Source organism: Scardinius erythrophthalmus (assembly GCF_964197995.2).
Source record: "Scardinius erythrophthalmus genome assembly, chromosome: 19".
Taxonomy (NCBI): Eukaryota; Metazoa; Chordata; class Actinopteri; order Cypriniformes; family Leuciscidae; genus Scardinius; species Scardinius erythrophthalmus.
The window spans coordinates 12,752,831-12,767,468 of NC_138239.1; the positions used below are offsets into that span (position 1 = coordinate 12,752,831).

General features: G+C 36.7%; 2 protein-coding genes across 2 annotated transcripts; one reads left to right on the plus strand and one right to left on the minus strand.

Annotated features, from left to right (window-relative positions):
- The first annotated feature begins 1,680 nt into the window (after positions 1-1,680).
- Positions 1,681-5,842, plus strand: yy1a (YY1 transcription factor a). Its single transcript, XM_081347583.1, has 5 exons — positions 1,681-2,392; positions 3,801-3,963; positions 4,365-4,425; positions 4,594-4,752; positions 4,853-5,842. Exons 1-5 carry the CDS (start codon positions 1,882-1,884, stop codon positions 5,033-5,035), a joined length of 1,077 nt encoding a protein of 358 aa, XP_081203709.1. The 5' UTR covers positions 1,681-1,881; the 3' UTR covers positions 5,036-5,842.
- A 1,148-nt stretch (positions 5,843-6,990) lies between these two features.
- tpp1 (tripeptidyl peptidase I) lies at positions 6,991-14,638 on the minus strand. The gene is made up of 13 exons (XM_081347576.1): positions 14,526-14,638; positions 14,147-14,218; positions 13,224-13,363; positions 12,995-13,145; positions 12,645-12,766; positions 11,631-11,809; positions 11,307-11,505; positions 10,514-10,702; positions 10,281-10,353; positions 10,069-10,189; positions 9,236-9,394; positions 8,454-8,579; positions 6,991-8,105 (listed from the first exon to the last, which is right to left on the minus strand). Exons 1-13 carry the CDS (start codon positions 14,543-14,545, stop codon positions 7,968-7,970), a joined length of 1,689 nt encoding a protein of 562 aa, XP_081203702.1. The 5' UTR covers positions 14,546-14,638; the 3' UTR covers positions 6,991-7,967.

Genomic DNA, 14,638 nt, shown 5'->3' on the forward strand with positions numbered 1-14,638 from the left:
AAGTTAATTTTTCATCTCTATTTTTTGTGTTTGTTTAAAATGAGACAAATCTGATATTATTTTAATCTCCAATATGTTATTTAACATGTTCTGTAATACTTCCCTAACTAGACACTAGCAGGGTTTAAATCCCAGTTGTGCAGGCGGGGCATGTTGTAACACTGCGTGCACTGAGAGTCAATGTTCAGAAATTACTAATTATTTATTTGTTTTGAACTATGTTGTATAGCTGTGTTTTCATGTGTTTATAGTCAAAACTCAAAAAGGAGTTTATATTTAATTATTAAAAATTGCCATTATTTTATATGAAAAAGTTTTTTAATTGTATTAAAAATACATTTTAGTGAATTTCTCTGACACCCTACATGTCTCAGCCTGGATCTCCTGTAAAAGGCACATTCAGGGTTTTTCAGAGATTCCAAATGTTTAGAGGTTTCAACATGACAACTTGGTCTTTAAAAATGATTGACATTAATTTAGTGATACAATTTAGCACTCTTATGGAAATATGATAATATTTTGATTATCATTTAAATCTGACAAATTTTCAAATTGTTTGCCAATTATTACTCCCATTATGACACCTCTTTTTTATGACTACCAATTAATCAGAATCAGAATGAGCTTTATTCGCCAAGTGTGAGCAAACACAAAAGGAATGCTGAGGTTTTTCAGGAGCTCTGGGTACATACATACACATGTCCTATGACACGAATAGAAAGAACATTTAAATACGACTAAGAAAGACATTAATAATAATATTATAAATAAAATAATAATATTAAATTATACCATTTTACCCATATATTGCACAAAGTAAAATGGAATATCAATTAATTCCATTATATTTTTCATAACCTAGTTGAGATAATCTTCATACAAAGTTTGGTAAAAAAAAAAAAAATCCTGGAACCTAACAATTGATTGGTTAATGAAAAAGAAAAACCATTGTTTTTGCCAATTCATGTAATTTCATCTCTTTTTTTTGGTTCTCAGGAGGATAACGGACAAATTTAGATAAATGGCAGGCATGTAATGTGATATTTGAGTCATGTAATGTATTATGAGGCCTAATAAGAGAAATGAAAAAGAAAAACGAAATACATAGGCTATGGGCTATACACTTGCATTATGAACAACATTTTACAAAGTATAACTGATTACATAATGTCAGCAAATATAGAAATAAAACAAAATAAAAAGGTCCCAGAGTATAAAACAAAAGTAGAAAAAAATACTATTTCACTATTGATACCTAATAATAACATTACATGCTCTCATCACATTTTTTTGCTTTTACATTACACAACAAATACAAAACATTATATTGTTTTAAGTCTTCATGTATAAAAAGAAAAGAAAATAGTTTGTATTCCAGAATCCAGACCATTTCGTTGTGTGTATAAAAGCCTATATGGAACTTAGTATAATTATTATAGTATATTACTTCACTTCCATCTTATGGTATTACACTTCCACCTAGTTGTAAATCTATAGTTTCACTTTATGAAAAATCCTCTTTATGTCAATCCAAAATATATTTGCTTATTCAATGAAAGCTTCCGTGTCATTTCTACAGAAATGTTTCCGATGATAAAGTTGTTTTATTTTTGTTCTTTCAGTTTATCAACTTTTCTCTAAACGATGCGTCAATGGAGATTTAAACATTTGCTCGTGGATGTTTAGTGTTAGTGGTGAGAATGAGGTCAAACGAAGAAGAAGATCTCGCGAGATTTCGCTTGTCTGATCCTCAGGCAGAGTCCGTGAACGGAGTCAGTCAATGTGGGACGGAGTTTTGCCTGTTTGTTAGTGGAGAAGGAGGGGGAGAGCGGGTCGTTGACTTGACACAGGGCTTGCTTGAAATCAGTTCGGAGAGCAAGAATGGCGTCGGGTGAGACACTGTACATTGAAACCGACGGCTCGGAGATGCCGGCCGAGATCGTCGAGCTGCACGAAATCGAAGTTGAGACCATCGAGACTACAGTGGTCGGCGGAGACGACGACGACGACGACGAGCACCAGCCGATGATCGCTCTGCAGCCTCTAGATGATCCGAACCACGTCAACCATCAGGAGGTGATTTTGGTCCAAACTCGCGAGGAGGTCGTGGGCTGCGATGATTCAGACCTCCACGCAGACGACAGCTTCGAGGACCAGATCCTCATTCCCGTCCCTGTTCCGGTGGCAGAGGAGGAATATATCGAGCAGACTTTAGTGACCGTGTCTGGCAAGAACCCGTCGGGTAGGATGAAGAAAGGGGGAGGCAGTGGGAAAAGAATGGTCAAAAAGAGCTTCCTCAACTCCGCCGAGGCGAGCGGACGCAAATGGGAGCAGAAGCAAGTGCAGATCAAAACACTGGAGGGGGAGTTTTCTGTCACTATGTGGGCATCGGGTAAGTTTTGACATCACATCAAGTGCTTTGTTCTCGCGCAGGCCTCGTGTGGGCCCTCTTCCTGTCGAGCCCGTTATAAAGCTGCCAGATAGTTTAGTGCCAGAATCGATTTTCAGACCGAAAAAGCTACTTTTAAGGATGGCCCCGGTCTAAATGTTTTTGTTTTGATGGGAAGCCATGTTTTAAGTGTGGATGGGCGCCGCCATATTCCTCCAGACCATTATGGCGGCCCCGAAACATGGCGGTTGTGTGAGCGGGGAAAGATGGCGGCGGGAGCGGAGAGAGGCGCTGTGAGTCCGCCGCGCTGCTGCAGGCCGCAATGGCGCAGCTCATTTTGAAGAAGGGGAGGGACCTAGTCACACGATCTGCTGTTTGTCTGCAAAATATCTGTCTCACAGCGCTTCATTCTCTCAATAAACAAATGTTACCGCGTATTTAAATCCTGTAACTGACGAATTCAGATACATTTAGCTGTTTCTTGTGCCGTGAAGCGATAATTCTGTTTAGTAAGACGTGATTAGCATTTGTACACATTTAACAGATGCGTTTTTTTTTGCGCATTGATTTTAAAAGCGATTTAATGTTTAAAATGCTGCGTATTTATTATTAGTAGTACATATTAAAATACTTATGGTGGAAAGCAAATTGCGTAACGTTAGTTGGGAGAATACAGAAGTGTGTTGCGATTTTGATATCTTCGCTGACGATTGCGATTGTGGTGGTTAACGACAGTTTAAATTCAGAAAAGATGTCATTTGATCTCTTTAAACTTGAAATAGTTAAATAAAATGTATTTTTTTAAATACTGAAGAAACTACTCCGAGTGTTTAGTACTTGAATATTTAAATAAAGAAAATGAGCATGGAGTGCAGGTTTTAGTATTGTTTATACGTTCTCGAGTGTCCTGTGAACCACCACAGACTGCGCATGCGCTTCACGCGTCTACTCTGTTCATTCGGAACATTTGCATAACGGGGCAATTCCGCGCAAAACTGTCACATCCATAACACCAACACAATGCCATGGTATTTAGTTGGCGTTATATGGATGTGACCGTTTTGCGTGGAATTGCCCAACGCAATACATCACTAGAGAAAAAGACCTAAACCGTGCACTTCATTGCATTTCTGTACTCCCTTAAAAGGACCATATTTGGATGCGGAATACACGTGACTGAAATTTAAAGTGCCCATAATCGCGTCACCATATTAATTGCTTATGCCTCAGTTTTCGGAGACAATTAAGAGATGATTTGTTTTACCCTGAAGATGAATCACTTATGACTTGGGTGTTGACTGTCTTCAGTGCATTTAGTTTTTGTTTGCTATAACGCTTTGCTCATTATGAATACAGGGTGTGTGATTTGATTAAGTACTTAGCTAAACGTTTAATCTTGTGTTTTGCACAGATGATAAGAAAGATGTCGATCATGAGACCGTGGTGGAGGAGCAGATCATTGGGGAGAACTCTCCTCCTGATTACTCCGAGTATATGACAGGCAAAAAACTGCCACCTGGTGGCATACCTGGAATTGACCTGTCAGACCCCAAACAGCTGGCAGAGTTTGCAAGGTGTGTATTCAGCCAAAAGATGAAACTTTGTATGAAGTTCCAAACATAGGTCCAGGAGGAGCCTAATCATTCAGTCCTGTCAGTCATCATTATGAGCATTACAATAAGTAGCGGTCTTTTATGGCATAACGTTTTACAGTAGGCCCTAAGCATGAGATCATTTATTTTGGCAGATTTTAAAACAGATTGGTCCAGAAAATAAATCGGTATGGTATTGTTACACCGATTTGATTTTTATGTAGTATTTTGAAGGGAAAAAAACATAACCAAAGCCAATCCATAGTTGTTTTAGATTAAATATATAGATATTATGGTCACAGCTGCCTTTAGTTTTTGTTTTGACGTGTGTTAAACGGCACACACACAAATGTGTCTTATCCTTAATATTTTTCACTTTACAGAATGAAGCCCAGGAAAATAAAAGAAGACGACTCTCCAAGAACGATAGCATGCCCCCACAAAGTGAGTTCCTGTTTTTAGCATTTATGAGCATTAAGTGCTGATTTAGGATTTTGTGCTTCAACGTCAAGATGGGATCACTGTTTAATATTGATGATTTTATTTTTTTTACTTTATCATCTTGATTTTTTTTAGGAGTTTAGTTGTTTATCATCATTGTCTTTATCATAGGGTTGCACAAAAATGTTTCGGGACAACTCCGCTATGAGAAAGCACTTGCACACCCATGGGCCACGGGTTCATGTCTGCGCTGAATGTGGGAAGGCGTTTGTGGAAAGTTCCAAGCTAAAACGACATCAGTTGGTTCATACTGGTGAAAAACCTTTCCAGGTAAGATTTTGGATAATGCTGTTCAGAATGGTGTAGAACTGAATGAAATCTGATCATTCTAACTAATAAATATCCTAATGCTTTATCTTTCCCTCCACAGTGTACTTTTGAGGGATGTGGAAAGCGCTTTTCTTTGGACTTTAACTTGCGCACACACGTGCGGATTCACACTGGAGACAGACCGTATGTTTGCCCGTTTGATGGCTGTAACAAGAAATTTGCTCAGTCCACCAACCTGAAGTCTCACATTTTGACACACGCGAAAGCTAAGAACAATCAGTGAGATCGCTCGCTGAGGAAAGTTCCCTAAAGACATTGTCTGACAACAGCTTCCTGCTCCAAAACCCACTTTGTATGTCGTTTCTAGAACCATTCTTTTCTAAGAGAATCTCAGCGCACATTTTGATGGGAAATGAAATGTGAATGAGGACCTGATACCAAACTATATCCCGTCAACCTTCTCATGGTATAGACCCGAATTAAATAACTTCCCGGTTATGAGAGTTTCTTCTTTTGAAGATGTGATTGTTTTTGTGGACCCTCATTCACATACAAGATGCTCATTATCCTGAGCCCAAAGAAGCAAATTGTCCATCAGTGTGTCCGTTTCTACCAGTTTGCAAAGACAAGGACTGCTTTTTAGATGTCTTCAAAGTGTGCATATTGTACACTTTTTAGAGCGTAGAGCTGTCATAATATGTGTGTGTGTGCGTGCGTGTGTGTTGTCCCTGAGACTTAAAACCTGTGAATGCTTTTCTTTAAGGAGAATGAGTTGGCATTCAGCTTTTTTTTTTTTTTTTTTCTCTTTCTCAATGTAAATACAGCTTTTCTTTGTGAGAGGTATCCTGTGCAGGTATCTCATTTTGTATACCTGACATGTATAAATGTTTTGAAATCATGTAGATAATAGAGATGTTGATTAGATTGTGTTTAACCAATTAAAACAGTTTTATTCAGCTTCAGGAAGTACTGCTACATACACATGCCTTCTTTTGTAACACGATAACAATCTACTCAGTATGTGAAAAGACACTTTTCCATTGAATTCTCTAATTTATTTGATGATATGGAATAAAGCTAAACTCCCCTGTGTAGTTGTCAAGAGCCTGAAGTTCATCATCATGCTGTTGTATGCTAAATGCTCTCAACTGATTGTTAAAGCTGCACAATCCTTGCTTTTTACAATTGTTTTAATTTGATTTCACAAATGACTGCCTGAATGTGATTGGGTCTGCTTCATGGTAATTGTCAAAAAAGTATTATTGCCTCTAGTAGACAACCGTAAAAAGCAGAAATGAACATAATATTTGATAATGTATCAATGTTGTATATACAGGTTTTATATATACGTTTTATTATATATATATATATATATATATATATATATATATATATATATATATATATATATATAGTGTTTTAATCCTAGCGTATAACTAACCGTAAATATATTTAGTTATTCAAATTATATTGTTTAAAAAAAAAAATCACAACACTAACATTTCATACTTTGAGCTAATGTTGTTAAAGCATCCCAACTTAGAATATGCACAATATTCAGTTATAACTGTATAAAGTTACACATTTATGCTTAAATATTTATATGCAGTAGTGTGCTATTGGTGATGAAGACCCCAAAAACCTCAAGTATCAATACTTGCAGTGCATCACAAACTTGCAGAAACCTAAAAATTATTATATTGAACTAAATTAATCTGTGACCAGATTTGATCTCACATACACCCTATAGACTTAAAGGGATAGTTCACCCAATAATGAAAATTCTGTCCTCATTTACTCACCCTCATGTCGTTCCAAACCCGACTTGGTTCTTGCGGAAACTCAAACGTGCTTAGTAACACGAGAATGAACCTCATTGGTTCTCGCCTTCTGTTTACCAAAACTGATGTGTACGTTGATGAATGTTTATATGTGAATAAAAGCCTAAATTAAATCTGTTCATCATATAAAGCTATCGTGTCTCTTCATAAAATTTGGACTAAACCGCTCAATTCATAAGAATTTTTTTTTAATAATCTGAATTCGTTAAAGCATCAAAGTGGTAGTTGCGTAGCAAGAAATCTCTTAAGATTTAATTAAAAAATATATTCATTTGTGTTACGAAGATGAATGGAAGTCTCACAGATTTGGAACGACACGAGGGTGAGCAAATGACAACGTTCATTTTGGGTGAACTAACCCTTTAAACTTGCCTTTTAACAGTGTCAAAAACAATCAGCACGTTTTTTTTGTTCATGTATATTTCGTGAGCTCATAAATTGACCTGATGATGTTAACAGAAATCTCAACTCAAAATACCAACTCCAATGCAGTTCAAGCAATTGCAATCTTAAATTGAGTTTTTAAACAGCATCTAAATCTACTTAAATCAAACACTTTAAACACACAAAGGTAGCATTCATTTCAAAATAAAACCTTTAATCTGTATTTTTTTTTCAGCAAAGAAACATCGTCTTAAAAATATTCATGTACTTTTCAGAGGGAATCCTGGAGGCAATGCTTCTTTCAAAAAAAACAAGTTTGACCGGTTGCTCCAACAACATTCAGTGCACAAGACGTGTGGTAGAAAAACACTCTCAATCTCTCCAACGACCTTAAAGTTCCAGAACAACAAATCTGTTCACTATTTAATTCCCTGAGGACCTCATTTACAATAACTGAAATCAACCCATTAAAAAAAAGACAAAAACAGGCCATTGGTTTATGCAGCTCTCAAGTATGTTCCATATTTAGGCTGGTTTCATTGCATGCTACATTTAAACCTTGAAACATTCTAGTGTTTATGATAAAAAGGATCTGTTTTAATTGCATTTACGAAATGGCATTCATAGAGAGGAAATGTACATTTAAGGAATATTGCACTTGAAATCCAATCGGTATAAAAATGGAATTCATATTTGGTTATGTCCTATATCTGGATCCACAGATACTTAACTCATCTGAGACAAATCTTCCCCATCTGAAAGAACTGAAGTGATATGACCTGTTGGACAGGGAGAAGCTGGGGTGGTGGCTGGGTTAATCACCCAGGCATAAAAGATTCAGTTTACATTGAAACGACTGTTTTGTGAGAATGATTCTTAGATGATTGACAGCTATGAAATCTTGATATGATATTGTCATGTAGATGCTTCAGCAAAAATAATGAAAAACCTAATATCGGTGTGTTTCTCGGAATAAAAAACAGCAGCAGCTCAATCCATGAGAGCTGCAAGAAGAACAGGATAATTGGGTGTTCCCCATCCCGTTACTGGATCCCATGAAGGAAAGGCACAGAAACCTTTCCCTTCAACTTTATCATCCAGACAACTCAGATGACATCCCTCTGTCACCTAAGAGCAGGAGAGAAGACGTCATTAAATCAACAATTTGCTGACAGGATATGGTTACTAGAGCAGGGGAACTAAACATTTTAACTGTGACACCTTCTAGTTACACAAGCTCAATATGTTGTATTTGAAAAGTGTGCTACAGTGCCTTTAATGATCATTTCAATTATGAATGTGGGACAGTGCTATACTTTAAAACATCACTTCATTGTCACTAAATATGGGCATTGTCGGCATAATGTGTTCTGAGTTCAGTTCTGAGACTCCTACTACAAGAAAGAACTGAGCTGAATACACGGACTAAGAGAGTGACTATTGTGTCAGCGAAGAAAACAAGTTTATAAAACTTACATCAAAAAGACCTTTGCCTTTCAGTTTGTAAAGGCGAGGGTTGATGAATCCTAAGGAAGGAAGGCCCTTTAGGAAGCGCTGGTCATTTATTAGGGAGAGAATTCCACCCACTACTGGAGTTGATGCCTTGGAAAAACATCCAGATTACTTCTACTACTGTAGAGTGAAATTAAGTTGCACATTGCTCTTGCATTTTCTGCTGCACACTACTGTTCAAAGGTTTGGGGTCAGTAACTTTTTTTAACGTTATGCTCACCCAGGCTGCATTTAAACAAAAATACAGTAAAACAATAAAAAAAGAAAGGTTATTGATAAATTGTAATAATATTTTACAATATTATTTGAAATGGCAGAATTTTCAGAAGACATTACTACAGTCTTAAGTGTCACATCATCCTAACACTGAAAATGTGTGCTGTTTAATATTTTTATGGAAACATGATACATTTGGATTGGATTCTTTGATGAATAGAAAGTTCACAATAACTATTTATTTGAAATAGAAAACATCTGTAAATTTATAAATGTCTTTACTGTCACTTTCGATCAATATTTATGATAAATGATTTATGATATCCTTGCTGAATAAAAGTATACATTTCTTTTTTTTTTAAATCTAGCTGACCCCAAACCTTTGAAAAGGAGAGTATAGTCCATTGTTTTTTAATCAAAATAAAATCTTAGTATGATACACTACAGTTTTACTGTTCACTGTATTTAAATTATAAATATGAGCAAACCTGTAATAACATAAGTGCACTTAAAATGTATTATTTACTAACCGAAGTTCCAGAAACCCATGGTACAGGCACACGGTTGGTGACAACCCAGTAGTTGTCAGACAGTGCTGCTAAGTCTGGGTAGGCTCTTCCAGTGTTGTTGAAATATGTCTGAGGAGGTAGAGGCTGAACACTCTTCAAATACATTCCAACAGCACCAACCTACAGAGAACAAAACACAAAACACTGTTTGTTTGTCAGGAAAATTCAGCACTACCTAGAATACAGAATCCCAACCACCCCGAGCTAACTAAAGTGTACCAGCTCCATTGTGGATCCAGCCTTGATGATGATTTCAGTCAATGCCGAAATTTACAAAGACTTCAGATGACAAGAACTTTGGATCAACAAACAAAACTATCAAATACTATCCTTATATTGTAATCATTACGAGCACAAGTTGTAATTGCTGCCCAACACACTCACTGTCTCTGCTTAACTGAATAGATGATGTTTACCACATAACATTATCTTATAGCTGTATATTACTGCCATATGGGCATTACTTTGACACACTCATCTCTAACTGATAACAGAATACTTCCTAAATTGTAACATTGAAACAAGCATTTACTGTAAAGCTGCTCGGAAACAATATTGTCAAGTGATAAACAAACTATTCAAAAGATGATAACTGCACACCAGTTGGTGAGACAACGACTGTGACTCTATGTGACAATAATGATCTCATACAAATGTTTAAAACAGGAAATAGCCCCTATTTCAGGTACTTAAAAAATAGACCACACACAGTATATTCTGAGCTTTTTTCACTGAGCAACAAGATAGTTTTCTATTCGGAACATAGCGAATGATACAGATTTGTGGATCTTTACCTGATAATCTGGCATTGCAAACACGTTACTGAAGCCACCTCCACTGATATAATCTGTGACCTCATAGCTGAGTTTGAAGGGGTTCTTGAAAGAAGTCCCACCCACAGTGGTCACATAGGGACTAGATAGGGAAGAGATTCATTTAACACATCAACTACGTTCAGTATAAAAGATATCGGTACTATTCAGATTATCTAGAGAGCTATGTCTACCTGGATGCAGGGAAACTCGGCCTGAAAGTATTTCTTTCCTTGGTCAAGTGCCTACAGCCCGCTCCACTGTCACCTGAATGAAAACACAGAGATCTCATTCATGAGTGTGGCTTTCTTTGATATCTTATACAAATACATTTTTAAAATTTCTTAATTTAAAAAAAAAAATAAAGAACTAGCAGATCATGCAACCAACAGTTGATCATATTTCAACTTGACTTTAGTTATCTTACCAGAAGCAAAGAGCATAGATATCCCTCTGAGGCCAGTCTTCATGAACTCCTTGTTGATGCGGTTCATATAGGCATCAGAAAGACTGTCCTCATCATCTCCATAGCTGATGGTGTGGACCCAAGGCACCGCAGACATGTTGCTGAGCAGCAGCATCCACTGAAGGAACGGCTCCTGAGTCTCATGACGACCTGTAACAGAGACCATGATGAAGTGATCTTTACAATGCATGAAGCCAGAAACAGACCACCTAAAATCAGATCAGTTGAGGAGATGATTCCCATGAAGTCACCATGAAGTCAAAATTGATAATTCTTGTCAATTTATTATAAATGATTTATCCATGTCCATATTTTGTTTTCAATTTAAGTGCCCTCATTATCTTTAATCGTAACAACTTCCCCTCCCTCTTGCAGTGACATCTTTTCTCTGATGATGTGTTTACTGGCGCAAAGGCGGGACATCCTATCACTCACATGAGATCACAGCAAAAGCAAACCACAACCATTCAATAATCCAATTAATTCCCAATGGACAAATTCAGGTCTCACCCAACAGTTTTGTTACTTGAAATAAAATAAATGCTGATAAAAAAAAAAAGCACACACGCACACACACACACAAAAAAAAAAAACGATTTCAGCTAGCTGCCAAAGCAACATTTCTCATGTACTAAAATAACTAAACCGGAAAACTTTAACTACAATTAAGATGAAAACATAAAAATAAAAACTAATTTAATAAATTAGTAAGAACTATAATAGGATCTAAATGGTACTGAAATAAGTCACATACCTGGATTTGTGAAGACCCATGTAGAAATGTTTGCTCCACTGCTCATGATGTACTCCACATCCAGACTGGCCTCAATGCCGGCTTTCCCACCGCCCTGAGTGCCCACGACCCGCTCTACAGCTGACATGTGCGTGAATCCTCCCGCAAAAAGACTCATAAACTCAGCCAAGTCAGCGGGGTGGTAGTACTGCTCCAAGAACTGACAAGTTTACAGTCTCAAGTTAGTGGAGATATTTGGCACAACCAAGAAGAACATACCAGAGTACTATTCACATGATGAAATGAACATTTTCAGTGAAATCTCCACACATATGAGAGGTGTACCTGTGCCACTGCCTGACTGTTGTTAGTGGCAGTGCCCACATCTTTTGCAGTAAGGTTGTAACGACTCCTAATGACTGAGGGGGTGACACCCAAGTGATAGCCTAATGCTGACTGTCTTGCTCCTTCCCAGCCTTTACTGATCTCCTTTCCTTTTGGTGGAAAACGGTGAACACCACCCACTAAAAAGACATCAAAAATAGGCTTTTTGAGAGTGATTACTTCAAAGATCTTCCATTAGGAACATTGATACCAGATGCATGTTTATTAGGATAAAATAATGCATGCATGCATGTCACTAAAAATACTGAAAAACAGAATGCAGTATTGTTGAATGCAGAATATTATTGTCCTTAACCCCATAAAGCCGGACATATGAAATGATACTGGGTGGGGAAAAAAAAAAAAAATCAATGAAATTGCTGAACAAATTATCATAAACAAAATCTAAATTAAAAAAAAAAGTTATGTTTTGTAGCATAATTCACAAATCAGGCTTTTATGGTCCATATAGTTATAGAGAATATGTTGCTCACACTTGATGAGGAAAAAACACACCCAGACTTTTTTTGCCCAAACTGACCAAAAATTATGTAATTTGGTGCAGTAACTGATATTTATATCACTATACCAATCACTAAGAGATGTACAAATAAACGTTCCTAAAACAAGCCTGTTGTATCATATTTGATATATACATTTTGACATGATTTTTCTAAACAATTATGTATAGATAAAGTAAACCTAAGTTGCTTTAGTACTGTTAAAGTAGTAAATGTTAATGTTGAAATATTAATAACAATAAAAAATCATAATTGATTTTGCATCAAAAAGATGTGTACCACAACCTAAAGGTTGACATCTTTACGGTTACACTAAAATGCCTTTTAAAAGCAATCAGAGGGCAGAAGGCATGCAGATAGATTTTTGTTTTAATAATGTTCATAATTTAGAGGCTTTAGAAATTCATGTATCAAATATGATTGAAGATGGAGATGAATAATGTCAGCTGCTCACCAAAGTCTAGATGCTGATGCACATCTTCATGAACTGAGTATAGAGATGTTGACCTCAACAGAGTGTGTGAATCTCTTCTGTAGCGGTGAAATTTAGAGCCGGGGAGTAATGCTTCAGCCACCCTGACAAGGATAGATAGAAGATGAGAGATCAAAAGTTAATATATGGAAGAACTGGGCCGAGCTTTATATAAAAGCATTTTTTCTTTTTTTTCTAAAGGAAAAACAAATAATGCTTACCTAAGCAAGCACAACTTTCAGAAAAAATGAAAAAAAGAGGCTATTTTTTGTGGACTTTTATTCTAAAAAAAATTATATGGATATGGTAAAGTTCACACAAATTGTCCTTACTGTACAGTCATGACACACTGAAGAAAGTCCCGTGTTACAACTGTGTGACAGTTTTTGACCCCATGACTCTGGAGCCAATTCTGCACTACTTTCTCGGTCAGCTGAGATGGCTGTACAAGAGCAGCTACTTCTTCCAAACTCAGATACTTCCCTAAAATATAAATGAGAAAAAGAGAACTGATTTCTTGATTTCATCATTTTTGATTATATAAAATGAGAGGCTCAATACCATATTGTTGTGAATCTGGGTCCGACACTAGTTTCAGTAACTCTTCCATCTGGTTAACATTCTGCTGCTTTAGTGCAAACGTAAGTTCCACTTCCTCCAAAGGTCCAGCCCGTTCAACTAGAATCCAGTCCTCAGGCACACTAAAACATTGGGAATAACATTAGCCACGTTTCCATCCAAACGTGAATTTAACTTGTATGAAAATTGGAATATCACATAAAATATTTGCAAATAAAGCACCATTTTCATCCCATGTGTTCAAAAATCATCACTTCCTGGGAAATTGGTGCAAAAATATCTGTAATAAAAATGGAAGTTGCTGCAATCGGGGAAGCCACTGTGGCTTTTTTTACCCCCACATCCTAAATGACTGTCTCAGAACGCATCGAACTAAACGCAAAAAAACTCATGTTATCTTGCGTTCGGATGCTGTTTTTTGGGAATACAATCATGTGAGATGCTTCTGCAAGGGAATTAAACCAAATCATTCTGGTTTCAGGCATTTCAGAATGACCAAACCAACATTTGAGATGAAATTGGTCAGCTGGTTAGTCCAGTAATCCAATCACATCCACTGTTGAGGCAAAGTAACATGAGGGGTTTTTTTGTTGCACATTGAGGTATTTAAACAGTAAGTGTGTTTCCATCATAATTTATTCACATCACATGTAAAGTCTAATCAGAGAAAAATTTTCCAACTCAATTGAGCGCATACGTTTTAAAGCGCATTTTTAGAATTTGTGCATCTTTGCGTCTCCATCTACCTTTTTGACTGATATCCCCAAATGCACATAAAAATAAGTGGATGCAACATAACTATTGTTAAAGGCCTGTTTAGTGTAAAGCGATATGTGGAAATTGCATTTATACCAGTCACTTAAAGTCGCATAAAGTGACCAATATAATTCATAGTTTGGACTTACGAAACATCTTGATCAGCCTCAAGCAGCTCCCCACTGACCAGCCAAATTAAGCTCAGGACAAAAACAGGAACCCTGTAAAAAATAGAACACTGTCACTTTAAAAACCCAGTCTGATGCACATTCAATTATTTTATGGTAAACGCACAAGAGCAAGAGGTTAATTTTACTGACTTTTCAATTCTTAACTGTAATAGTAAACTTAAGCAATTAACATTAGACAGCAAACCAACAGTACACAAGGGAACACGTTTACTGTGTGTGACCATATGACCTCGTGAGGTGAACCATAGTATGTGAGACTTACAAACAGTCTTCGCAAATGAGATCAATAAACTATGACTTCGGTAAGATAACGTTTGATAAACAACAAAGGACTCACCGCATTGTTTTCGCGTTCATGCACCTTGATTTCTGATTCTGAAAAACACCACAACACCAAATGTCTGTGACCGAATGTACTAATCATGTGATAGTCACGTGACCATCAGCTGA